The sequence below is a fragment of the Microcaecilia unicolor genome, chromosome 13 (genome assembly GCF_901765095.1).
Source record: "Microcaecilia unicolor chromosome 13, aMicUni1.1, whole genome shotgun sequence".
Taxonomy (NCBI): Eukaryota; Metazoa; Chordata; class Amphibia; order Gymnophiona; family Siphonopidae; genus Microcaecilia; species Microcaecilia unicolor.
The window spans coordinates 26,495,430-26,522,768 of record NC_044043.1 but is presented as its reverse complement, the minus strand read 5'-3'; the positions used below and the strand labels follow the sequence as shown (position 1 = coordinate 26,522,768).

At 49.6% G+C, this 27,339-nt stretch overlaps 1 protein-coding gene across 1 annotated transcript in view; it reads right to left on the bottom strand.

The window, feature by feature from the left end:
- The window catches only part of TSPOAP1 (TSPO associated protein 1), an 864,237-nt gene extending 837,107 nt beyond the window's left edge, over nt 1-27,130 (bottom strand). Inside the window, exon 1 of the mRNA XM_030186055.1 lies at nt 26,978-27,130. Within this exon, the coding sequence (XP_030041915.1) occupies nt 26,978-27,130 (153 nt within the window). The remainder of the gene's footprint in view (nt 1-26,977) is intronic.
- Between the last annotated feature and the right edge of the window lie 209 nt (nt 27,131-27,339).

The window sequence follows — 27,339 nt, the reverse complement described above, 5'->3', positions numbered from 1 at the left end:
GTGGGCTACCGACGCTGCCATGGCTCTAACATTATGAGCCGTGACATGACCCTCAAGAGCCAGCCCAGCCTGGGCGTAAGTGAAGGAAATGCAATCTGCTAGCCAATTGGATATGGTGCGTTTCCCTACAGCCACTCCCCTCTTGTTGGGATCAAAAGAAACAAACAATTGGGCGGACTGTCTGTGGGGCTGTGTCCGCTCCAGATAGAAGGCCAATGCTCTCTTGCAGTCCAATGTGTGCAGCTGACGTTCAGCAGGGCAGGAATGAGGACGGGGAAAGAATGTTGGCAAGACAATTGACTGGTTCAGATGGAACTCCGACACAACCTTTGGCAGAAACTTAGGGTGAGTGCGGAGGACTACTCTGTTGTGATGAAATTTGGTGTAAGGGGCCTGGGCTACCAGGGCCTGAAGCTCACTGACTCTACGAGCCGAGGTAACTGCCACCAAGAAAATGACCTTCCAGGTCAAGTACTTCGGATGGCAGGAATTCAGTGGCTCGAAAGGAGGTTTCATCAGCTGGGTGAGAACGACATTGAGATCCCATGACACTGTAGGAGGCTTGACAGGGGGCTTTGACAAAAGCAAACCTCTCATGAAGCGAACAACTAAAGGCTGTCCTGAGATCGGCTTACCTTCCACTTGGTAATGGTATGCACTGATTGCACTAAGGTGAACCCTTACGGAGTTGGTCTTCAGACCAGACTCCGACAAGTGGAGAAGGTATTCAAGCAGGGTCTGTGTAGGACAAGAGCGAGGATCTAGGGCCTTGCTGTCACACCAGACGGCAAACCTCCTCCAATGAAAGAAGTAACTTCTCTTAGTGGAGTCTTTCCTGGAAGCAAGCAAGATGCGGGAGACACCCTCTGGCAGACCCAAAGAGGCAAAGTCTACGCCCTCAACATCCAGGCCGTGAGAGCCAGGGACTGGAGGTTGGGATGCAGCAGAGCCCCTTCGTCCTGCGTGATGAGGGTCGGAAAACACTCCAATCTCCACGGTTCTTCGGAGGATAACTCCAGAAGAAGAGGGAACCAGATCTGACGCGGCCAAAAGGGAGCAATCAGAATCATGGTGCCTCGGTCTTGCTTGAGTTTCAACAAAGTCTTCCCCACCAGAGGAATGGGAGGATAAGCATACAGCAGACCTTCCCCCCAATCCAGGAGGAAGGCATCCGACGCCAGTCTGCCGTGGGCCTGAAGCCTGGAACAGAACTGAGGGACCTTGTGGTTCACTTGAGATGCGAAGAGATCTACCAGGGGGGTGCCCCACGCCCGGAAGATCTGTCGCACCACACGGGAATTGAGCGACCACTCGTGAGGTTGCATAATCCTGCTCAACCTGTCGGCCAGACTGTTGTTTACGCCTGCCAGATATGTGGCTTGGAGCACCATGCCTTGACGGCGAGCCCAGAGCCACATGCTGACGGCTTCCTGACACAGGGGGCGAGATCCGGTGCCCCCCTGCTTGTTGACATAGTACATGGCAACCTGATTGTCTGTCTGAATTTGGATAATTTGGTGGGACAGCCGATCTCTGAAAGCCTTCAGAGCGTTCCAGATCGCTCGCAACTCCAGAAGATTGATCTGTAGATCGCTTTCTTGGAGGGACCACCTTCCTTGGGTGTGAAGCCCATCGACATGAGCTCCCCATCCCAGGAGAGACGCATCCGTGGTCAGCACTTTTTGAGGCTGAGGAATTTGGAAGGGACGTCCCAGAGTCAAATTGGAGCAAATCGTCCACCAATACAGGGATTCGAGAAAACTCGTGGACAGGTGGATCACGTCCTCTAGACCCCCGGCGGCCTGATACCACTGGGAGGCTAGGGTCCATTGAGCAGATCTCATGTGAAGGCGGGCCATGGGAGTCACATGAACTGTGGAGGCCATGTGGCCCAGCAATCTCAACATCTGCCGAGCTGTGATCTGCTGGGACGCTCGCACCCGCGAGACGAGGGACAACAAGTTGTTGGCCCTCGCCTCTGGGAGATAGGCGCGAGCCGTCCGAGAATCCAGCAGGGCTCCGATGAATTCGAGTTTCTGCACTGGGAGAAGATGGGACTTTGGGTAATTTATCACAAACCCCAGTAGCTCCAGGAGGCGAATAGTCATCTGCATGGACTGCAGGGCTCCTGCCTCGGATGTGTTCTTCACCAGCCAATCGTCGAGATATGGGAACACGTGCACCCCCAGCCTGCGAAGCGCCGCTGCTACCACAGCTAGGCACTTTGTGAACACCCTGGGCGCAGAGGCGAGCCCAAAGGGTAGCACACAGTACTGGAAGTGGCGTGCGCCCAGCTGAAATCGCAGATACTGTCTGTGAGCTGGCAGTATCGGGATGTGTGTGTAGGCATCCTTCAAGTCCAGAGAGCATAGCCAATCGTTTTGCTGAATCATGGGGAGAAGGGTGCCCAGGGAAAGCATCCTGAACTTTTCTTTTACGAGATATTTGTTCAGGGCCCTTAGGTCTAGGATGGGACGCATCCCCCCTGTTTTCTTTTTCCACAAGGAAGTACCTGGAATAGAACCCCAGCCCTTCTTGCCCGGATGGCACGGGCTCGACCGCATTGGCGCTGAGAAGGGCGGAGAGTTCCTCTGCAAGTACCTGCTTGTGCTGGAAGCTGTAGGACTGAGCTCCCGGTGGACAATTTGGAGGTTGAGAGGCCAAATTGAGGGTGTATCCTTGCCGGACTATTTGGAGAACCCACTGATCGGAGGTTATAAGAGGCCACCTTTGGTGAAAAGCTTTCAACCTCCCTCCGACAGGCAGGTCGCCCGGCACTGACACTTGGATGTCGGCTATGCTCTGCTGGAGCCAGTCAAAAGCTCGCCCCTTGCTTTTGCTGGGGAGCCGCGGGGCCTTGCTGATTCGCACGCTGCTGACGAGAGCGAGCGCGCTGGGGCTTAGCCTGGGCCGCAGGCTGTCGGGAAGGAGGATTGTACCTACGCTTGCCAGAAGTATAGGGAACAGTCTTCCTTCCCCCGAAAAATCGTCTACCTGTAGAGGTAGAAGCTGAAGGCTGCCGGCGGGCGAACTTGTCGAATGCGGTGTCCCGCTGGTGGAGAGACTCTACCACCTGCTCGACTTTTTCGCCAAAAATGTTATCCGCACGGCAAGGCAAGTCCGTAATCCGCTGCTGGACTCTATTCTCCAGGTCGGCGGCACGCAGCCATGAGAGCCTGCGCATCACCACACCTTGAGCAGCGGCCCTGGACGCAACATCAAAAGTGTCATAAACTCCTCTGGCCAGGAATTTTCTGCACGCCTTCAGCTGCCTGACCACCTCCTGAAAAGGCTTGGCTTGCTCAGGGGGAAGAGCATCAACCAAGCCCGCCAACTGCCGCACATTATTCCGCATGTGTATGCTCGTGTAGAGCTGGTAAGACTGGATCTTGGACACGAGCATAGAGGAATGGTAGGCCTTCCTCCCAAAGGAGTCTAAGGTTCTAGCGTCCTTGCCCGGGGGCGCCGAAGCATGTTCCCTAGAACTCTTAGCCTTCTTTAGGGCCAAATCCACAACTCCAGAGTCATGAGGCAACTGAGTGCGCATCAGCTCTGGGTCCCCATGGATCCGGTACTGGGACTCGATCTTCTTGGGAATGTGGGGATTAGTTAATGGTTTGGTCCAGTTCGCAAGCAATGTCTTCTTCAGGACATGGTGCAAGGGAACAGTGGACGCTTCCTTAGGTGGAGAAGGATAGTCCAGGAGCTCAAACATTTCAGCCCTGGGCTCGTCCTCCACAACCACCGGGAAGGGGATGGCCGTAGACATCTCCCGGACAAAGGAGGCAAAAGACAGACTCTCGGGAGGAGAAAGCTGTCTCTCAGGAGAGGGAGTGGGATCAGACGGAAGACCCCCAGACTCCTCGTCAGAGAAATATCTGGGATCTTCCTCTTCCTCCCACGAGGCCTCACCCTCGGTGTCAGACACAAGTTCACGGACCTGTGTCTGCAACCTCGCCCTGCTCGACTCCGTGGAACCCTGTCCACGATGGGGGCGTCGAGAGGTAGACTCCCTCGCCCGCATCGGCGAAGCTCCCTCCGCCGACGTAGTCGGGGAGCCTTCCTGGGAGGTGGCCGCGGTCGGTACCGCACGCGGTACCGACGTCGGGGACCTCAACCTGGGCGATGGGCCAGCCGGCGCCACGCTCGACGGTACCGGTGGCGCAAGCACCGCCGGTACCGGAGGGGTAGGGCGCAACAGCTCTCCCAGAATCTCTGGGAGAACGGCCCGGAGGCTCTCGTTTAGAGCGGCTGCAGAGAAAGGCTGAGAGGTCGATGCAGGCGTCGACGTCAGTACCTGTTCCGGGCGTGGAGGCTGTTCCGGGCTGTCCAGAGCGGAGCGCATCGACACCTCCTGAACAGAGGGTGAGCGGTCCTCTCGGTGCCGATGCCTGCTGGGTGCCGAATCCCTCGGCGACCCAGAGCTCTCGGTGCCGACACGGGGAGGAGACCGGTGTCGATGCTTCTTCGATTTCTTCCGAAGCATGTCACCGGAGCTCCCCGGCACCGACGAGGAGGACGTCGAATCCACCCGTCGCTTCCTCGGGGCCGAGACTGAAGAAGGTCGATCTCGGGGGGGCTGTACCGCAGGAGCCCTCAGGGTAGGCGGAGACCCACCCGAGGGCTCACCGCCACCAGCAGGGGAATGGACAGCCCTCACCTGCACTCCACCCGATGCACCACCGTCCGACGACATCAGCAGACGAGGTCCTGGTACCACCGACGTCGATGCAGCTATCCGATGTCTCGGCGCCGATGCAGAGGCCCGATGCCTCGATGCACTCGATGCAGGGGCGGCCGAGGAAGATGGTCTGGACGCTGACGACGTCGATGCACTCGAAGATCCCGGTGCCGATGCCGACGAAGAGCCCGAGAACAACACGTTCCACTGGGCTAGTCTCGCTACCTGAGTCCGCCTTTGAAGCAGGGAACACAGACTGCAGTTCTGAGGGCGGTGCTCGGCCCCCAGACACTGAAGACACGACGAGTGTCGATCAGTGAGCGAGATAACCCGGGCGCACTGGGTGCACTTCTTGAAGCCGCTGGAAGGCTTCGATGTCATGGGCGGAAAAATCACGCCGGCGAAATCAAAAGCCGAAATGGCGAAATTCGAAGCACCAAATTTAGAGGGAGAAAAAATCTCGACCGAGGCCGAAAAAAGGCCTACCCCGACGACGAAAGAAAACTTACCGGGGCAAAAAAGCTGGAAGTACGGGGAGGATTTACACGAAACCCGGCGGGGGGTTTCCGGAGCACTTCCCGACTAGGACAAAGCTTTCCCGAAGGAAAAAACACGTTCAAACAAATTGGACGCGCGAGGTCGACTTTCCGGGGCTCGACACGGCGAAAACACGACCGTACCGAGTGCGGACAAAAGAAGACTGGCCGGCTCGAGCCGGTTTCGGGCGGGAAGACGGCCGCGCATGCGCGGTGCGCGCGGGCGCGCGAGGGCTAGCAAAGGACTTTGCTAGTGAAGTTTCCGATTGGAGGGGGCTGCCGTGGACGTCACCCATCAGTGAGAACAAGCAGCCTGCTTGTCCTCGGAGAACAAATCCTATAAATATATGCAAAGGCCGCATAACACCAGATTATCAAAAGTAACTGACCTCGAACACAGTGCAATAGGCTGTCTACCTCAACAGCAACATCTTACCAAGCATATTAACCCCCCTCTCCCCACCATACCACCCCCTACCTCACCCGTCCCCCCCTCCCAGGAACCAAAGAGAGCCATAATAATCCTAGTGGACAGTCACCTGTCATTAAGAAGTAAGCTACGTACGTCCTCTGGGACTTAGATGTTGTAGGTAAGGGCCCCAAATTGCCAGAAAGGTATTATGTCGCCTCTGGGATAGCCTAGAGTCTCTAGCCTCCCAGGCTATTAGCAGGTGGAGCTGATTTCTCCAATGCCAGTAAGCCGGGGAGTCTGCTACAGTCCAATATTGAAGAATACATTTCCTAGCTACTAAGCACATTTTGCGAAACATTAATATCTCAAATCTATTCCTACCTCCAAAGGCCCCTGGTACATCCAGCACTAATTGCTCTATCGTCCCCAACACTGAAATGCCCAGCTGCTGTGTCCAGAACCGTCGGATTTTACTCCAAAACCTCTCCAGAGCTGGGCAACTCCAGAACATATGCATTAAGGTACCCGGGCTCCTCCCACACTTGAGGCACTCCGGACCCTGATTACCTCCCATGTGCGCTAATTAAGACACAGCCACATATCCTCTATAAATACATCTATATGCACATTCTCTCAAACGAGCATCTGACACCAGCAAAGGTATTCTTGCCACTGATTTGGATATGTCCAGAATCTCAGTGATGAGCCCAGCTCCTTCTCCCAGGATCTTTTCAAGAATTCATAGTCCTTGGGGGGTTTCCCATTTGGTCATTTCCTTAAACAATAGTGAAATTGTAAGCTTTCCCTTACGTATAGATTGGAAGGCTTCTTGAATCATACTCCCCAGTAGATTCCTCAAAGAGTCCCCAGGCAAGGAGGCAACATAGTGCCTCACCTGACGTAAAGCAAATCTATTCCCCCAGGATTCTCCAACCCGACCCATCAAGGCCTCGTCTGAAAGGGGCTGCCCATCTTCACCAACTAAATCTGCCAAACGTGCAACACCCCGCTGAGCCCAAACCACAGTTATAACTAGTCATGCCAGGTGGAAATTCACAGTTACCCCTTACGGTAAAAGTTGATCTGTTACAGCCGGGTCCCCACCTAGATGTCAGATAAACACTCTCCACACCTCCCGGAGTGGTCTCAACAGCACACTTTTTCTAATAGCCGCAGGAAGTTGGCGTGTCTTTTGATGTAATAAGGAAAACACCTGATAGGGTTCAAAATAAGCCGCCTCCAAAGTTATTGGGGTATGTATCTGTGTGTTTAAACACCAATCTCCTAGATGTCTCATCTGGCACGCTTGATTGTATAATGCTAAATCCAGCATGCCTATTCCTCACCTAGGTCCCCCGATCAAATGCGAGAAGCAAATTCTGGGTTTCTTGTTCCTCCAGCAGAATTTTGACAATAACCTATAGAAGCTCTTCAAGTCCTTGCGCCGTAGCCAAAGAGGAATTGTCTGTAGGACATAAAGCCACTTGGGAAATAGTACCATTTTAACCAAGTTTACTCTGCCCAATATTGATAGCGGCAAATCTTGCCAGCCCTGAAGCATCCTACGGGTCTCCTCTAATAACCAGGTGATACTTAAGGTCGTGTAATGCTAGTGTGTTCATGGGGAGCATGATCCCTAAATATTTAAAGGAGGTAAATGTTCTTCTCAAAGGTACGCCACCTCTCCAACACCTCCAGACCCCCTCCGAGGAGGCCAGCACCTCCAATTCCCCTAAATTCAAATGTAGGCCCTCATAATTCACGTATTACGAAAAGATCTCCAGAAAGGCTGTTAGCGATTCCTGCGGTTTCGTAAGATGAACCAGAATGTCATCCACAAAAGCTGCTACTTTGAAAAATTTCTTTCCTATCGCGACACCTGCCACCGCCGCTTGCTCCTCTATATCTCTTAATAAGGGATCTAGCGTCAACACAAACAACAGAGGTGACAAAGGGCATCCCCGTCGGGTTCCCCTTCTTATCTCGAAGTCCGCAGTCTCTGTCTGATTAACTGATATTCTAGCCTTTGGGTTTGAGTATAAAGCTTTTATCCCTGACAAAAAATTACCCGAAAAGCCATATTTCCGCAGCACCGCATATAAAAAAACTCCAGTATACCCGGTCAAAAGCCTTCTCGGCATCAAAGCTGACCAATAGAGAGTTTATATTTCCTCGACGCCCGGCTTCCAGGGAGGCCAGAACCCTCTGAACATTTTTAACAATCGTCCACTCTCTCACTAATCCCACCTGAGACTCCCGTATTAGTTTTGGCAGAATTCTGACTAGTCTATTCGCCATAATCATAGCCATTAACTTCACCTCAAAGTTTAGTAAAGAGATGGGCCGATATGATTCAGCCAATTCTGGATCTCTCCCCTTTTTAGGAATCACAATGATACAAGCAGTGTTAAAGGCAGGGGGTAACATAGTAACATAGTAGATGACTGCAGAAAAAAACCTGCACGATCCATCCACTCCGCCCAAAAAGACAACTCATATGTGCTACTCTTTGTGTATACCCTACTTTGATTTGTACCTGTGCTCTTCAGGGCACAGACCGTATAAGTCTGCCCAGCACTATCCCCGCCTCCCAACCACCAGCCCCGCCTCCCAACCACCAGCTCTGGCACAGACCGTATAAAGTCTGCCCAGCACTATCCCTGCCTCCCACCTTCTTTTTCTATAAATACATTAAACATTTGCGACAAAGGGTCTGCTATCTCTTCCTCCATGATTTTATAAAATTCTGCCCTATATCCGTCCACTCCTGGCGCTTTAGTCAGTGCAGTTTGATTGATAAGTCAATAGCACCTCCTCAGCTATTATAGGGCTATTAAGGCATTGCGCATCCCTTGGCGAGACCGCCGGCAACTTCAGTGGGTTTAGATAAAGCTCACCTGTGAGCCCTTCATCTAGCGGGGCCTCATACAACTACTTGTAGTAGCTGTGAAATACCACCCCAATTTACGATCTGTATGAACTCTGACTCCCTGCTGCGTCTTCAGAGCCAAATTCCTAGCTTTACCTTGCTTAGCCGCTATGAGGCGTGCCATCAGCCTACCCCCCTTATATCTATACTTATAGAGTTGATATCTATAGTAAGCCTGTGATTTTAAGGCTTTCTGGTGTAAGAGTTCATTTATTGCCGTTTGAAGGGTTAATACGTGCTATTTGCCCATAGTGCCTTCTTGCAACATTTAATAATTTACTCAACCGCAGGATTTCCCAATCTCTAGCCTGACGTTTATGGGCCATGTAACTAATTATCTCTCCCCTTAATACTGCTTTAGCTGCCTCCCAAAACAGTACTCGATCTTCCACATGCTCCATATTATGTGATTTATAGTCCTGCCAACTCTTCTGAATCTACTACTATTTAGCATTTCTATAGCGCTGGGAGATTTAAGTGTGAAAGTTATAAGATGGTGATCAGAGAGGGGAAGATCAGAGGCAAGGAAACTAGAGGGTGAACAGTTGGAGGAGAAGATGAGATCAAGACAGTGACCATTTTGATGAGTGGGGGAGGTGGAGCATAGTTGGAGATTAAAGGAGGATGTTAAAGCGAGTAACTTGGAAATATAAGAGTTGGAAGGATCATTAGCAGGAATATTAAAGTCACCAAGGATGAGAGAGGGGGAGGAAGGATTGTAGGCATGTATAAATAAATAACTCTTATGGGAAAAGCTACCCAATGAGTAATTCCCAGGTTCCCATTTACAGAAGTCTGGCTAAACAACTTCTTAGCTCTGCCTAGGGGTATTATTCTACAGGAACCTGCCTCTTCTGTTGCCTACACCAGAACTTTCCTTCCGTTGTAGAGAACTGTAATAAAGAAAAGTCACAGCTGATATATTTGAATTTATTATAAAGATAAGAAAATATAAATGATACACTCTGCAATAAGGCTTAGGTACAAATATAGAGAGACCTTATGCTGATAAGAAAACTATAGAATATATTGTCTAACGAAAACACTGTTATCACTGGTTACTAGGTTATACACAATCCTGATTTGTAACTGACTAGGCCATGAAGTAATACAGTTAGCAGCACATCTTCCTGACCACAGTTCTGAACTAACCCGCCTTTGCTGAGGTAAGAACCTCTCTACCCTCATTTCCCCTTACGTTCCCGCCCGTAACCTCCGCTCACAGGACAAATCCCTCCTCTCAGTACCCTTCACCACCACCGCCAACTCCAGGCTCCGCTCATTCTGCCTTGCCTCACCCTATGCTTGGAATAAACTTCCTGAGCCCTTACGTCAAGCCCCCTCCCTACCCATCTTCAAATCTTTGCTCAAAGCCCACCTCTTCAATGTTGCTTTCGGCACCTAACCTTTATACCTTTCAGAAAATCTAGACTGCCCCAATTTGACTGCCCCTATTTGACTGACTGTACATTTGTCCTTTAGATTGTAAGCTCCTTTGAGCAGGGACTGTCCTTCTATGTTAAATTGTACAGCGCTGCGTAACCCTAGTAGCGCTTTAGAAATGTCAAGTAGTAGTAGTAGTAGTAGTAGTAGTAGTAGTAAGAACCCACTCACTAATCCCAGACTAATTGGAAATAAATCCCTGTAATTCTCACCAAGCTGACTCTTGGGTGGTCTCTCAGATGAGGTTGGCACAGGTTTTCCCCCTTAGACTCAAACTGTCTTCCACAGCGAGTCAATCTTAGAGAATAGCCCAGGCTCTCTGCAGCAAGCAGGATTACAGTCACTCTGGCCGGCTCAGCTGGACCAACAGGTACTTTCTTCAGATAGACAGTTCACAAGGTTGTGGACCACTTCAGGTCTTGCTGGTCTTCTCTCCAGCTACCCCGTCTTCCAGGCGAACCCGACAACTTCTGCCAGACCCTTCTCTTATCCTCTCGTTCCCGCTCTTTCAGTCCCCGAATCTCAGGTGACCAGACAGCAACCAATCATGATCTTGTCCAGCTCCTTCCCTGAGCAAGAAACGACCTTTTCTTGACCTTCAAATTGTTACATTGTGATGGGCATTCCTGTCTCTCATCAGGCTTGCTGGCGCCATGGTCTTACTTCCCTTTTCCTTATCAGGGAGGTAAAAGGGGGGCAGGTAGCCCACTGCATGTCCTTGAGTTTTTCCAGGCCTGCCAGTGATTTACCACAAGCAGAGAACTGACACAAACAGAAAGTTGAATCTGCTTGCTCACTGAAGTGCAGGGTCATAGTTCACCGACTCCATCTTGATATAGTTGTATTCACAGGCTGAGACCAGCAGAGTGAAACTCAAAGGGAAATAGCACTACAGGATCATGGAAGAAGGCAAGCCAGGCATCAAAGTCACTGAGAAAGGATGAAAGGGACTTATCAGGGGGACGATAAATGACCGCTATTCGAAGAGGCAGAGGAAAGAAAAGGCGGATAGAGTGGCCTTAAATATTGGGTCGTGATATAACTCTATGGGAAACATCCAGCACCTACATGTTTCCCACTGATCCTTTAGTGCCCAACTCATTTCCACCCAGGCATGATCGGAGATCGCATAGGTCCCCAACGCAGAGTGTGTTACTGTTCAAAACAGTTGCTCTGAAATCAACATATAATCGGGCTTGTGTGCCATGTGCCCAGGAAAGATGTGTGTAATCCTGCTCTTGTGGGTGCATCACCCTCCAGATATCTACAAGCCCCACCTGCTGGCAAAGATTGGGCAGCCCTCTTTCCTCTCGTCTAAGAGTTTGCCTCCAAGAGCCTGAACTGTCAATTAGTGGGTCCATAACCATATTAAAATCTCCCCCCACTACCAAAGGCACAGGGGCTCCCACCACTAATTTAGTCGTGATCATTTTGTAAAACTTACGGTCGTATTGATTTGACGCATATAAATTTCCTAACAAAATCTTTTGGCGTTGAATAGCAGCTTCACAAAGCAGAAACCTGCTCTTAGGACTGGGTAGTGAGCCCTTGTGCCACGACTGAGCACGGTGGATGAAGAGCAGTGCCGCACTCGGTCAGGCAGCCGGACAACCCCTAGCTTCACCTGGGAAGCGACCACCGTTCCCCAGGAGTTGAGCCCCCAGGTGCAGGTGGCCACCAGGACTTCTGAATCCGGACGGGGTTGGGCAGCCACTGACCTGGCTAGTGGTAAGAGCGGGCGTAACTTGGCGGGTAGGCACGTACAGTCCAGAGATCAAGGCAAGCAGCACTACAGTGGGTAATCAGGTACGGTCCAAGGGTCAAGGCAGGCAGCGATACAGCGGGTAGTCAGGTTCGGTCCAAAGGTCAAGACAGGCAGCAAAACAGCGGGTAGTCAGGAACGGTCCAAAGGTCAAGGCAGGTAAAGCAGACGAGTAGAAGTGAAGCACACGATACAAGCACCAAACCTCTAACAAGATAGAAGCTGAAGCAAAGATGGTGTCCCAGGCCAGCTCTTAAATAGGCCTCCAATCAGAGGATCCTGGTCTCAGCTGAGAGGCAAGAGATCTCATAGGGCACGCTCAAAAGACATTCAAGATGGCTGCCTCCTTGATGAGCTACATAAGATGGCTGCTCCTCCAATGATCCTTCCAAGATGGCTGCCCCTCAGATGATCTTCCCAAATTGGTTACTGCTCAGATGATCCTGCCAATATGGCCGCTGCCAGAAGAACAAGGTAGGGATGCAACACCTGCCTCCCGGGTCAGCAAAACGTAACTTTAACTTGTCTAATACTCCTCTCCTAAACAAAATGGCAACCCCCCCTTTTTTCCCCTGAGCTGCTGCAGACACACTGTCTCCCACCCACCAAGTTCGGAGTTTAGCGTGTTCCGAATCTGATAAGTGAGTTTCCTGTAGCATGGCAATATCTGCTTTATGTCTTTGCAGGTGATGCAAAATCTTAGATCGATTAATAGGGGACGTAATCCCCTCTACATTCCATGTTATCACTTTCAGAGTCTCATGTCCATGTATGGTTATACCTGTCAGCTATACACCTATTAGAGAGTTGCACGGGGACATATATGCGACCCATCCCCGCCCGTCCCCGCTGGAATCAAACCCGTCCCACCTCATCCCCGCCAGAATCTAACCCATCCCCACCCGTTCCCGTGAGTAATCTCCTCCATCACCGCCCGTCCCCGTGAGTGATGTCCTCCATCCCCGCCCGTCCCCATAAAAAACCAGCAGGGTGGACCAAATACAGGTGGTGATTTCAAATGATGTACTCAGAAAAAAAAAAGGGGGGGGGGGGGGAGAATACTGTAGGTTATTTCTAGTATTAGATTTTATTGCTACCTGTTATCAATTGCTAGTCATTAAAGAAGGGCAGGTTTCTAACATTTGCACTTTTCTTCCTGGTGTGACTGTGCCAGGGGTTAGGAGAATGCTCGTTTCAGGTAGTTTTGTGTTGGGTGCAACTGTACACTGAGCCCAACATCCCCTGTTAACTGCCAGTCACTTGCAGGCATTTGTAATTCTAGCCTAGAACAGTGGCATAGCCAGAAAGCAATTTTTGGGTGGGCCAACAGGTCAGATGGGTGGGCACCAGGGTTGCCAACTTTTTTGAAATTGAAAAACTTGCCACCTGATACCCCACCCCATGCTCCAGCTCTACCCCACTCCCAATAACTTCAATAAGGGTAGCAGTGCAGGCTTCAGGGGGAAGTACAAGAGATTGCATGCACTCTTCCACCTCCATTGAGCCTTGGTTCCATAACACACATACTTAGCCTGTATAGCAAGACCAAACACTTTTCAACATATCTTGTGATGAAAGAAGTAGAGAGATCATGGATGCTTTCCAAAGCGGTTTGCTCAGACAAATGGTGACGGAACCCAAGAGGGAGGGAGCGACGCTGGATCTGGTGCTCACAAATGTGGATAGCGTGTCAAATATCCGAGTGGGTGCCCACCTGGGCAGCAGTGACCATCAAACAGCTAAAGTGGAGAGCAGTCACTCAAAACTCAAAGTTCTGGATTTCAAGCGTGCTGACTTTAGTAAAATGGGGGAATACCTGAGGAAGGAGATGATGGGCTGGGAGGAAATACTAGAAGTGGAAGGACAGTGGTCCAGGCTGAAAGAAGCTATAAATAGGGCCACGAACCTATATGTAAGGAAAGTAAATAAAAGCAAGAGAAAAAGGAAACCGATATGGTTCTCCAAGCAAGTGGCTGAGAAAATAAAGGCTAAAGAGTTGGCGTTCCAGAAATACAAAAAAAACTCACAAAAAGGAACACAAGGAGGAATACCGGATGAAACTGAAAGAAGCCAAGAGAGAGCTACGTCTGGCGAAAGCGCAAGAACAATTGGCTAGAAATGTAAGAAAGGGTGACAAAAATTTCTTCAGGTATATTAGCGAAAGGAGAATGACTAAAAAGGGAATTGTGAGACTAAAAGATGCTGCGAACCGCTATGTGGATAATGATGAAGAAAAAGCAAATTTCCTAAATGGATACTTTTGTTCTGTTTTCACAGAAGAAAATCCTGGAGAAGGACCGCGATGGACTGCAAAAAGTATAAATGAGATTGAAGTGGATAGAGCACCATTCACAGAAGAGAATGTGTATGAACAACTTGAAAAGCTAAAGGTGGACAAAGCCATGGGACCGGATGGGATCCACCCCAGGATATTGAGGGAGCTCAGAGAGGTTCTGGCGGGTCCTCTTAAAGATTTAATATATCCTTGCAGACGGGAGAGGTTCCGAGGGATTGAAGAACGGCGGAGGTGGTCCCTCTTCACAAAAGTGGTGATAGGGAAGAAGCTGGAAACTACAGGCCGGTAAGCCTCACTTCGGTTATTGGAAAAGTAATGAAAGCGATGCTGAAGGAAAGGATAGTGAATTTCCTGGAAGCCAATAAGTTGCAAGATCCGAGACAACATGGTTTTACCAAAGTGAAATCGTGCCAAACGAATCTCATTGAATTCTTTGATTGGGTGACAGGAGAATTGAATCAGGGACGAGCTATAGACGTAATCTACTTAGATTTCAGCAAAGCTTTTGACATGGTTCCACACAGGAGGCTCTTAAATAAACTGAATGGGCTGAAGATAGGACCCGAAGTGGTGAACTGGATTAGGAACTGGTTGACGGACAGAAGCCAGAGGGTGGTGGTGAATGGAATTCGCTCGGAGGAGGGAAAGGTGAGTAGTGGAGTGCCTCAAGGATCGGTGCTGGGACCGATTCTGTTCAATATATTTGTGAGTGACATTGCCGAAGGGTTAGAAGGTAAAGTTTGCCTATTTGCGGATGATACTAAGATCTGCAACAGAGTGGACACCCGGAAGGGAGTGGAAAACATGAAAAAGGATCTGAGGAAGCTAGAAGAATGGTCTAAGGTTTGGCAATTAAAATTCAATGCGAAGAAATGCAAAGTGATGCACATAGGGAATAGAAATCCACGGGAGACGTATGTGTTAGGCGGGGAGAGTGATTTGAACGGACGGGGAGAGGGATCGTAGGGTGATAGTATCTGAGGATCTGAAGGCGACGAAACAGTGTTGACAATGCGGTGGCCGTAGCTAGAAGGTTGTTAGGCTGTATAGAGAGAGGTGTGACCAGCAGAAGAAAGGGGGTGTTGATGCCCCTGTATAAGTTGTTGGTGAGGCCCCACCTAGAGTATTGTGTTTAGTTTTGGAGGCCGTACCTTGCGAAGGATGTAAAAAGAATTGAAGCGGTGCAAAGAAAAGCTACGAGAATGGTAAGGGATTTGCGTTACAAGACGTATGAGGAGAGACTTGATGACCTGAACATGTATAATCTGGAAGAAAGGAGAAACAGGGGTGATATCATACAGACGTTCAAATATTTGAAAAGTATTAATCCGCAAACGAACCTTTTCCGGAGATGCGAAGGAGGTAGAATGAGATGACATTCTCATACTTGGGCACGAAACTGTGGAATGCATTGCCTACAGACCTGAGAACAATCAACGAAACAACTATTTTTAGCAGATCTCTGAAGACATATCTCTTCAACAAGGTATACAATGAGAACTAACAGTCACACTAATCCACCCGACAACCCACTCAGTCAAGACAGCTCACCGACTATAACTACCTTAATCACCCTTTTCCTTCTTCCTTCTACCCTTACTTAACCTCGGCACAATATTAAATGTATCTCACCCTGCAATGACTTTTTTAACAAAACTATGTAAACCACATGAACCTGCAATGACTATGTTAACAAAACTATGTAAGCCACATTGAGCCTGCAAATAGGTGGGATAATGTAGGATACAAATGCAATAAATAAATAAATGACATGAAATGAGTTTGAAGGGGGGCAGACTCAAGAAAAATGTCAGGAAGTATTTTTTCACGGAGAGAGTAGTGGATGCTTGGAATGCCCTCCCGCGGGAGGTGGTGGAAATGAAAACCGGGAGGTGGTGGAAATGAAAACCGTAACAGAATTCAAGCACGCGTGGGATAAACAAAGGAATCCTGTTCAGAAGGAATGGATCCTAAGAAGCTTAGCCGAGATTGGGTGGCAGAGCCAATGGCGGGAGGCGGGGATAGTGCTGGGCAGACTTACACGGTCTATGCCCTGAAAGGACAGGTACAAATCAAGGTAAGGTATACACAAAAAGTAGCACATACGAGTTTATCTTGTTGGGCAGACTAGATGGACCATGCAGGTCTTTTTCTGCCGTCATCTACTATGTTACTATGTAAATTTCTACTTAAAGTGACTCAGACGGTTTATGGACTACTCTCAGCAATCAGGTAAGTACATAGTCCCTTAAATTACTGGAAGAGATGGTGGCTGGAACACTTAGCTGCTCTGTAGACCTTTCTTGTATGACTTTGGTCTTTCTTGGTAGTTGGTGCACTTGTCGCTCCTGCATTAATCCTTAACAGCATTGGTACCTGTGCTTTAATTAACTGAAAGAATTTGAAACCCTATCTCCCTATTTGACCAGAATTCTGTAAGGATTTTCCTATTTTTAAGACTGTGGCCCACTTATCTAAATCAAATCAACAGATAATTAACTTACCTAAAGATAAGACCTATCTAATTACTTTATCCACTACCTATTGAGGAACACTTTTAGATTTCAGTAGGTCACACCTAATAACCAATCTTTCATTTCTCATTCCAAACAAGAACCATCCAGCAATAGACATACTTCACTCTTGTTGGAATTCAGGTTTTACATTATATGTTATCAAATTCACTTTACTCACTTCACAGACCAATGTCCTCACAACACACGGTTCCACCAAGGACAACAGTCTCGCTTCAATTTTTAATCAGCACCAATTCTCACTGCAGACAGGTGCAAGGTGACCACAACCCTGCTTCGTGGCAGGTCTGTGGGAACACACCAGATTTGCACACTCATCCTTCACCAACAGGCTTCTACACAATTTGTAGCCCCCTCCAAACTCACAAACCACTCAATACAACCACCCATTAACACATATGCATTGCACTCAAAGTGTCAGTCAAATGCACTGTGGCTACAACTCTGCTCTGTGACAGATCAGCAGAAACACAACAGTTTTCCTGCACACTCACTGTCACTAGCCACCTTCACTTGTTACCAGCAGGCTATTATACAGCTTAAAGCCTATTTCAAACTCAGGCAAGCCTTTCTGTATAACCACTTAGCAAATTAACACATATGCAATCCCTCAGCACCAATCAGGTGTGCTGTGGTTATCAACTTGTCTATTCACACAAATTTCTTATACATACACGGGCAGAGGGTGAATGATACATACCTGTAGCAGGTGTTCTCCGAGGACAGCAGGCTGATTGTTCTCACGACTGGGTTGACGTCCACGGCAGCTCCGACCAACCGAAACAAAACTTCGCGGGAGGTCCCGCGCGCAGGGCACGCCCACCGCGCATGCGCGGCCGTCTTCCCGCTCAGTTGAATGACAAGCAAAATGAATAAAACGCAACTCCAAAGGGGAGGAGGGAGGGTAGGTGAGAACAATCAGCCTGCTGTCCTCGGAGAACACCTGCTACAGGTATGTATCATTCACTTTCTCCGAGGACAAGCAGGCTGCTTGTTCTCACGACTGGGGTATCCCTAGCTCTCAGGCTCACTCAAACAAGAACCCAGTCAATTGAACCTCGCAACGGCGAGGCATAACAGAAATTGACCTACGAAGAACAACTAACTGAGAGTGCAGCCTGACCAGAATAAATTCGGGTCCTGGAGGGTGGAGTTGGATTTACACCACAAACAGATTCTGCAGCACCGACTGCCCGAACCGACTGTCGCGTCGGGTATCCTGCTGGAGGCAGTAATGTGATGTGAATGTGTGGACACATGACCACGTCGCAGCCTTGCAAATCTCTTCAATAGTGGCTGACTTCAAGTGAGCCACCGACGCTGCCATGGCTCTAACACTATGAGCCGTGACATGACCCTCTAGAGTCAGCCCAGCCTGGGCATAAGTGAAGGAAATGCAATCTGCTAGCCAATTGGAGATGGTGCGTTTCCCGACAGCGACCCCTAGCCTGTTAGGGTCGAAAGAAACAAACAATTGGGCGGACTGTCTGTGGGGCTGTGTCCGCTCCAAGTAGAAGGCCAATGCTCTCTTGCAGTCCAATGTGTGCAACTGACGTTCAGCAGGGCGGGTATGCGGTCTGGGAAAGAATGTTGGCAAGACAATTGACTGGTTAAGATGGAACTCCGACACCACCTTCGGCAGGAACTTTGGGTGGGTGCGGAGCACTACTCTGTTGTGATGAAATTTGGTATACGGAGCATGAGCTACCAGGGCTTGAAGCTCACTGACCCTACGAGCTGAAGTAACTGCCACCAAGAAAATGACCTTCCAGGTCAAGTACTTCAGATGGCAGGAATGCCAAAAGGAGGTTTCATCAGCTGGGTGAGGACGACGTTGAGATCCCATGACACTGCAGGAGGCTTGATAGGGGGCTTTGACAAAAGCAAGCCTCTCATGAATCGAACGACTAAAGGCTCTCCAGAGATGGCTTTACCTTCCACACGATAATGGTAAGCACTAATCGCACTAAGGTGATTGTTTACTGAGTTGGTCTTGAGGCCAGACTCTGATAAGTGCAGAAGGTATTCAAGCAGGTTCTGTGCAGGGCAAGAACGAGGTTCTAGGGCCTTGCTCTCACACCAAACGACAAACCTCCTCCACTTGAAAAAGTAACTCTTTTTAGTGGAATCCTTCCTAGAGGCAAGCAAGACACGGGAGACACCCTCAGACAGACCCAACGCAGTGAAGTCTACGCCCTCAACATCCAGGCCGTGAGAGCCAGAGACTGAAGGTTGGGGTGCAGCAACCCTCCGTCGTTCTGCAAAATGAGAGTCGGAAAACACTCCAATCTCCACGGTTCTTCGGAGGACAACTCCAGAAGTAGAGGGAACCAGATCTGACGGGGCCAAAACGCCGCGATCAGAATCATGGTGCCCCGGTCTTGCTTGAGCTTCAGTAAGGCCTTCCCCACCAAAGGTATGGGAAGATAAGCATACAGGAGGCCGGTCCCCCAATGAAGGAGAAAGGCATCCGACGCTAGCCTGCCGTGTGTCTGAAGTCTGGAACAGAACAGAGGCAGCTTGTGGTTGGCCCGAGAGGCGAAAAGGTCCACCGAGGGGGTGCCCCACTCTCGGAAGATCTTGCGTACCACTCTGGAATGGAGCGACCACTCGTGCGGTTGCATGACTCTGCTCAGTCTGTCGGCCAGACTGTTGTTTACGCCTGCCAGGTATGTGGCCTGGAGGAGCATGCCAAACTGGCAAGCCCGACGCCACATCCCGACGGCTTCCTGACACAGGGGGCGAGATCCGGTGCCCCCCTGCTTGTTGATTTAATACATTGCAACCTGATTGTCTGTCCGGATTTGGATAATTTGACAGGACAGCCGATCTCTGAAAGCCTTTAGTGCGTTACAGATCGCTCGGAGCTCCAGGAGGTTGATCTGAAGATCCTTTTCCTGGAGGGACCACAGTCCCTGGGTGTGAAGCCCATCGACATGAGCTCCCCACCCCAGACGAGATGCATCCGTCGTCAGCACTTTCGTGGGCTGTGGAATTTGGAATGGACATCCCAGGGTCAAATTGGGCCGAATGATCCACCAGTGCAGTGAAGTGCGGCAACTGGTGGAGAGGCGGATGACATCTTCTAGATTCCCGGTGGCTTGAAACCACTGGAAAGCTAGGGTCCACTGAGCAGATCTCATGTGAAGACGAGCCATGGGAGTCACATGAACTGTGGAGGCCATATGACCAAGAAAGTCTCAACATCTGCCGAGCTGTGACCTGCTGAGACACTCTGGTCCGGGAAGCCAGGGCCAGGAGGTTGTTGGCCCTCGCTTCGGGGAGGAATGCCTGAGCCGTCTGGGTATTCAGCAGAGCTCCTATGAATTCCAGAGACTGGGCTGGCTGGAGATGGGACTTTGGGTAATTTATCACAAACCCCAGCAGCTCCAGGAGGTGAATAGTGCACTGCATGGACCGGAGAGCTCCTGCCTCCGAGGTGTTCTTGACCAGCCAATCGTCGAGATATGGGAACACGTGCACTCCCAGCTTGCGTAGATACGCCGCTACCACCACGAGGCACTTTGTAAACACCCGTGGGGCAGAGGCGAGCCCAAAGGGCAGCACACAATACTGAAAGTGCCGTGTGCCAAGGTGGAATCTGAGATACTGTCTGTGAGCTGGCAGTATCGGGATGTGAGTGTATGCGTCCTTTAAATCCAGGGAACATAGCCAATCGTTTTTCTGAATCATTGGCAGAAGGGTGTCCAAGGAAAGCATCCTGAACTTTTCTTTGACCAGGAATCTGTTCAGGCCTCTCAGGTCTAGGATGGGGCGCATCCCCCCTGTTTTCTTTTCCACAAGGAAGTACCTGGAATAGAAGCCCTGCCCTTCCTGCCCGGGTGGTACGGGCTCGACCGCATTGGCGCTGAGAAGGGCGGAGAGTTCCTCTGCAAGTACCTGCTTGTGATGGGAGCTGAAGGATTGAGCTCCCGGAGGACAATTTGGTGGAGGGGAGGCCAAATTTAGGGCGTATCCGCACCGCACTATTTGGAGAACCCACTGGTCGGAGGTTATGAGAGGCCACCTTTGGTGAAAAAATTTTAACCTCCCTCCGACTGGCAGATCGTCCGGTACGGACACTTTGAGGGCGGCTATGTTCCCATGGATCCAGTCAAAAGCCCGTCCCCGGCTTTTGCTGTGGAGGCGCAGGGGGCTGCTTAGGCACACGCTGTTGACGAGAACGAGCGCGCTGGTACTGTCCCTGTGCCTGACGAGGCCTTCGGGCCGGCTGGGTGTACCTACGCTTGGTAAAGGCATAGGGCGCAGCCTGCCGGGCCCGGGAAAAAAGTCCACCTGCTGCGGTGGATGCTGAAGGTGCCCGGTGGGAGAGCTTGTCGAGAGCGGTTTTTGGCTGATTCAGTTGGTCCACCAGCTGCTCGACCTTCTCACCAAAAATGTTATCCCCCCGGCAAGGGACGTCAGCCAGTCTCTGCTGGGTGCGGTTGTCCAGGTCAGAGGCACGCAGCCATGAGAGCCTGCGCATCACTATACCTTGGGCCACAGCACGAGATGCCACGTCACAGGTGTCATAAATACCCCTGGACAGGAACTTTCTGCACGCCTTCAGCTGCCTGATCACCTCCTGAAAAGGCCTGGACTGCTCCGGCGGGAGCTTGTCAACCAGGTCCGCCAGTTGCTTCACATTATTCCGCATGTGAATGCTCGTGTAGAGCTGGTAAGACTGGATGCGGGTCACGAGCATGGAAGATTGGTAGGCCTTCCTCCCAAACGAGTCCAGAGTGCGAGACTCCCGCCCCGGGGGCGCCGAGGCAGTATCCCTCAAACTCCGTGCCCTCTTGAGAGCAGAGTCCACGACCGCCGAGTCATGAGGCAATTGGGGCCGCATTAACTCTGGGTCCGAGTGGATTCTGTATTGGGACTCTGCTTTCTTGGGGATGGTGGGATTAGATAGTGGTCTCAACCAGTTCCGAAGCAGTGTCTCTTTGAGGACATTGTGCAACGGTACCGTGGAGGACTCTCTAGGTGGTGATGGATAATCGAGGACCTCGAGCATCTCAGCCCTCAGCTCATCCACAGAGACCACGGGAAAGGGAATGCAAATAGACATATCCCTGACAAAGGAGGCAAAGGAGAGGCTCTCAGGTGGCGAGAGCTTTCTCTCTGGTGAAGGAGTGGGGTCGGAGGGAAGGCCCACAGACTCCTCTGAGGAGAAATATCTGGGGTCCTCCTCCTCCCCCACGAGGCCTCTTCCTCGTGTCGGACATGAACTCGTGCAGCTCAGTCCTCAACCGGGGCCCGGCTCGACGTCGAGGAACCGAGGCCTCGGTGGCGTCGTCGAGCGATGGACTCCCGCGCCACGGGGATGAAGCTCCCTCCATCGACGTCGACGGGGACTCCACCTGCGTGGCGGTCGAGACCGGCACCGCAAGCGGCGTCTGCGTCGAAGGCCTCGGCACCGGGCTAGAGCACGCCGGCGCCACAGTCAACGGCGCCGAGGGCGCAAGCACCCCCGGCGCCAGCACAGTCTGGCGCATCAGCCCTTCCAGAATCCCAGGAAGGATGGCTCGGAGGCACTCGTCCAGGCCCGCTGTCGGGAAAGGCGAGGGGGCCGGTAGAGACGGTCGGTGCCGGAAGCTGTTCGGGGTCCAGGAGACAGCACCGAAGTGCTGGGACCCTGACGCGGCAGTACCTCTACTACAGAGGGGGACCTCTCCTCTCGACGCTGCCGCTTCCTCGGCGTCGACTCATCCCCGCGCCGGGAGCCGGATGCATCGATGGCGACCGATGACGGTGCTCCTTCGTCTTCTTGCGGTGCCCGTCATCGGCGCTTGGTGGAATGGAGGAGTAGGTCGATCCCCCTCGGCTCGAGGGACCGGGTCCGACAGGGTTCGGTCCCGAGGGCCCTGGGTAGAGGGAGTGACCGGGGCCGTTTGCTCACGCGGCCTCTCACCCCTGCCGTCACCGGAGGACCGGCGGGCCGACGGGACCAGTGCTCCTGGGGTCGATTCCATCGATGCCGATTTCGTGGACATCGATACCGGTACCGAAGAACCAGCCGTCGATACCGATGCCGTCGAAGTCGAGGGGCCGGCGCAAGTTCCAAAAAGACTGTCCCGAAGAACTTGCCTCGCTACTTGTGTCCGTTTCCGGAGACCGAGACACAAAGTAACGACTTGGTATCGTGCTCCGGCCCGATGCACTGGAGGCACCAAGCGTGAGTGTCGGTCTGCGAGATATGCCGGCCGCACCGACCACACTTTTTAAATCCACTCGGGACCTTCGAGGACATCGACGGAAAAATCGTGTCGGCAAAATCAAAGTCGTCGATGGTGGCGGTAAAAATCACACCTCGAAAATAAATCGACCGCGCGGCCACAAGGCCGCAACGTGCCGCCCTCGCTAAGAGACAAGGGAAAAATCAAGTTCAGCGTTTTTGTTTTTTTTTTGTAAAAGAAACTAAAGAGAAACGCGGCAACAAAAAAAAAATAAGAAGATTCGCGCGAACAACGCGATCCGGTTTCCGGGGCTGACAGAGAGAGAGACGAACACGGCTCTCTCCAGCGCAGAAAAGAAAAGACTGAGCGGGAACGGTCACGCACGGGCGGGAAGACGGCCGCGCATGCGCGGTGGGCGTGCCCTGCGTGCGGGACCTCCCGCGAAGTTTTGTTCCGGTTGGTGGGGGCTGCCGTGGACGTCAACCCAGTCGTGAGAACAAGCAGCCTGCTTGTCCTCGGAGAACATCTTTATCCAGGTTTATCTCCCTTGTACCTTCAGTCCCTCTGCTCCACAAAATTCCACTCACCAGCTGCTCTGCAATGCAACACAATTTTTTTCCTCACACTCTCTAACTGAATTACAGTCAATTTCTCTCTCTCAGACCAGGATATTCATAGCACAGGTCTGGCTCCTTCAGTTCCTCTCACCTTGTATCAGACAACTCTTTATTTAAGTTCTCTCTCCTGTATAAATCAATTCTTACACACACACAGGCACAGCACCTTCCACACACAGGTCTGTCCTCTCCTGTGTCTTCAGTTTCTCTGACCTTGTCACCACCAGCCCTGTCTCCCCTAGCAACAGGACTGCAGCTTGGCTATCTGACCTAGCAGCACCAATAGGATGCTAGCTTGTGACAAGTGAACCAAGTTTTACAGTTTGTAAACTTTTCACAAACTCCATTTTGAAATCAATTTTCCCATTGAAGTGTATGGAGAAAATGGATTTCCATACAAAAGACAAGGTAAATTACATTACACTTTAATAAGAATTATACCATCATCCAGGCCACATTTTCCTGAATTCAATCCTCGTTTCATTTTTAAAAAACCATAAGATTCAAGATGGCCGCGTTCTTGAGACGCTAGCAGGCTGCATTCTCGCTCCCTGAAAGGAAAATTTATCTAATTAAACATGCCGAAAAGACGAGGCCGTCCTGCCTCCAAAGCCCCGCAACGGCAAGTTCTTACCTCTCAAGACATCCGAACATTACTTCAGGCAGCAACTATTCCAACTATTTCGGCGATTCAGATGTCGGAAGGTAGCCCGCTGAGTAGCGCCGGAGCGAGTGGAGGCCCGGAAGCTTCTCCTGGGCTCGAGCTGATGCTCAGCCCCGACTCAAGGGAACCGCCCCCGCAACCTGCGGGGTACAGCACACCAACCGAGGCGTCTCTGGACTTGCTTTCCCGAAGTGGTACGAGTTTACAGGGCCGGGAGGAAATAGATCCGGCTGGAGCTGATTTGAGATCCTGGACACAAACATCTACTCCACTGAATGTGGAAGAAGCTGCTGGTTTGGAACAAATTCACGATAAAGAGGTAATACCCACACAATTTACTTTTGACTTTAAAAAACCAGCAGAAGTAACGCTGGATTCGTTGTGGACTTTGATAATTACCTTAAGAAAGTCTCTTGTTCCGCAAGTAAATAAATTGAATCAGGATTTTCTGGCCCTTGAGCAAAAAACTAATATTTTGGATACTAAATTTGAAAAACTAGAGAAATTGCATGATGATAAGACTTTGGAGATTAAAAAACTTCAAACTCAACAAGAGATCATGATTAAAGATTTGACTTTCTTGCGGAAAAAAACTGAATTATTGGAAAATTCAGTTAGAAGTAATAATCTTCGTTAGTTAAATTTCCCAAGACAATTATCTAAATCTCCAATGGAAATGCTAAAGAAGTATTTAATGGAAATACTTGAAGTAAAAGAAGAGCTGATTCCACCTTTTTCTAGGATATATTACCTGCCAATACTAAATCAAGAAAATCAGAAACAAGATCTCAATATTTCTGCTATACTTGAATCCTCAGAAAATGATCCAGTCATCCCAACAACGTTGATAGTGACTGTAGCATTACCACCAGATAAGGCATGGCTAATGAAATTGTACTTTAGAAATAAAGATAAAGTGTTCTTAGGCCAAAAAGTCCAGATATTTCCAGATGTCTCTCGCGAGACACAAAAAAAGCGAAAACAATTTCTATTGATGAAACCAGCAGTTTTACAGCTGGGAGCAATTTTCTTTCTAAGATTTCCCTGTAAATGTGTGGTAAAATACCAATCCCTTAAATATGTATTCTTTGAACCGTCTCAACTAACAGCTTTTTTAGTGTCCAGACAAATAAGGGAACCTGAAAATGTCATCTCCCCCTTGATATGAATAAATGTAACACCGAATATGTAGCCTGTGAATTTCTCAAGTAAATATCTTTAGAAATGTATTCCTGTTAGAATAATTCCACTTTTTCTTTTCATCTTGAATCCCATTTTGTGGACTTGAGTGGGGATTTCAATTTAAAATATGGTCTTTTCTCTTTTCTTTTTGTATATGAAATGGAATATACCACTTTTCAAACAAGTTTAATACTTGATTTTATTTGTAAATTGTTATAAATAAAAAAAAAAAAAACCATTAATAGGCACCATTTCACATCATTTTCATGAAAAAACCCCATTAAAAGTTAATGGAATTTTACCAAAATTTCCACATATGTGAGGCAACGTGTGCGCTCCCAGATACTGTTGTCGGATTTTTAATAACCGTTATGAGAGCAGCGCACGGCGTTCCACACCAAAAATACCCCCCAAAACTCCTTCAAAATTATCTTTAAAATTTTTAAATACAGACCTCCTTAACAGACCTGACCATAAAAATAAAACTCCTAAAAAATTCAGGGAGGCCCGAACAAAATACACTGCAAAACTCAAAAATTAAACAAATTTAAATTAAAACAAGGCCATGGGACCCCTTACCTGACCCCTCTAACGTCCATCCTGGGGTCCTTCCACTTTTTCCGAGCCCCGGTCGCCTTCCGACGCTCCTCTTCTTTTTCAGCCCGAAAAACTCAAAAACGCCTGGAACTCAGCAACAAAATCGAGACCCAGGCTCCATTTTTCAGACTACCGCGTTTCCTGCTGCATCACGCATGCGCGCGCACCGGAAGCAGCCGGCTCTCTCTCTCCCCACCTCCTCCAGCTCCGCGGCAGCGCGCTACTCGCGCCAGCTGCAATTCAGCTGCTCCTTCTCCCCTCGGCCCCAGGACTTGCTCCGGTCCCGAAACGGGACCCAAGAACACCGGAGCAAGCCTGGGGAAGCCCAAGAACACTGGCCACCGATGAGGAAGCCTCCGGTTGGGCCAAAAACAGCCCGAACAGCGTCAGACCCACAGAAGGGTCACAGGAACTTGAGGCACAACCAAAACGGCCCCCAAAGTGCCTCCCAGACCCCAGGGCACCCCAGCAGACCCCGGAACACCGGTAAGCCCCTTAAAGGGGACACTGATCATTTTTATTACTTTTATTTTTTAAATACCCCATTTACAATAGGCCTGGGCACGTTTTCGAGTAGTGTCCAGAATCCCTTCCCTACACTTCTTGGCATTAAGTTTTAACTGTTACCAAAGCAGGGAATAACTTCTCAAATACCTGTGGCAATATTCACACTCTATAAAACCACAGGGGCTCAATATATATACAACTCCTCTTCACCATTTTAAATTATTTTATTTACTCTCATTGTACTGGGTGGAAAAATTGAAACACTTGAAGTTTACTTATGCTTAAAAATATTTATTGAACTTAACATAATGATACAACTTATTCCTATTGGTTTATACAGTTATAATTACCCATTCTACAAAGTAATGTACTCCACATGTCCTGAAGACCACACAGCCAGTCAAGTTTTCAAGATCATCATGATGAATATCCATGGGAAATCTGCATGTAGTGGAATCCCAGATAACACAAATTGATTTCATGTATATTCACTGTGGATATCCAGAAATCCTGATTGGCTGTAGGGTCCCAGGACAGATTTCAGAAGCCCTAGTTTCACTGCTTTTTTTAACCTACTTATTTGCCCTCATAACATGTTGTAGTAATGAGTTCAAAAGGGAGTAATTCACATACTTTACCTCTGGATTTGATTTAAACCTGCCATTTGATAATTTCTTCAGGTGCCTGCCACATACTTCTTCCACTGTACTGGTGTTTTCACCAACTACAGATGAACTTGGAGGAGGGAGGTGAGATGGTTCATGTGACTGCTGTCCCAGAAACTCAGCCATAGCCACCTGAAAAACAAAGAAATAAAAATACTGTCTCACCTAGCCCTTACAATAAATGTATCTTTTTGAAAGCAAAATAACTTATACCTACAAAAAAAAAAACATAATCCATAACTCAAAGCAAAACAGCATAAATCAAAATATCTAAAAAAAATCAGTTATATGGAAATAATCTATAATATTCTTAACTCTAAATGGAATCTGGTTCC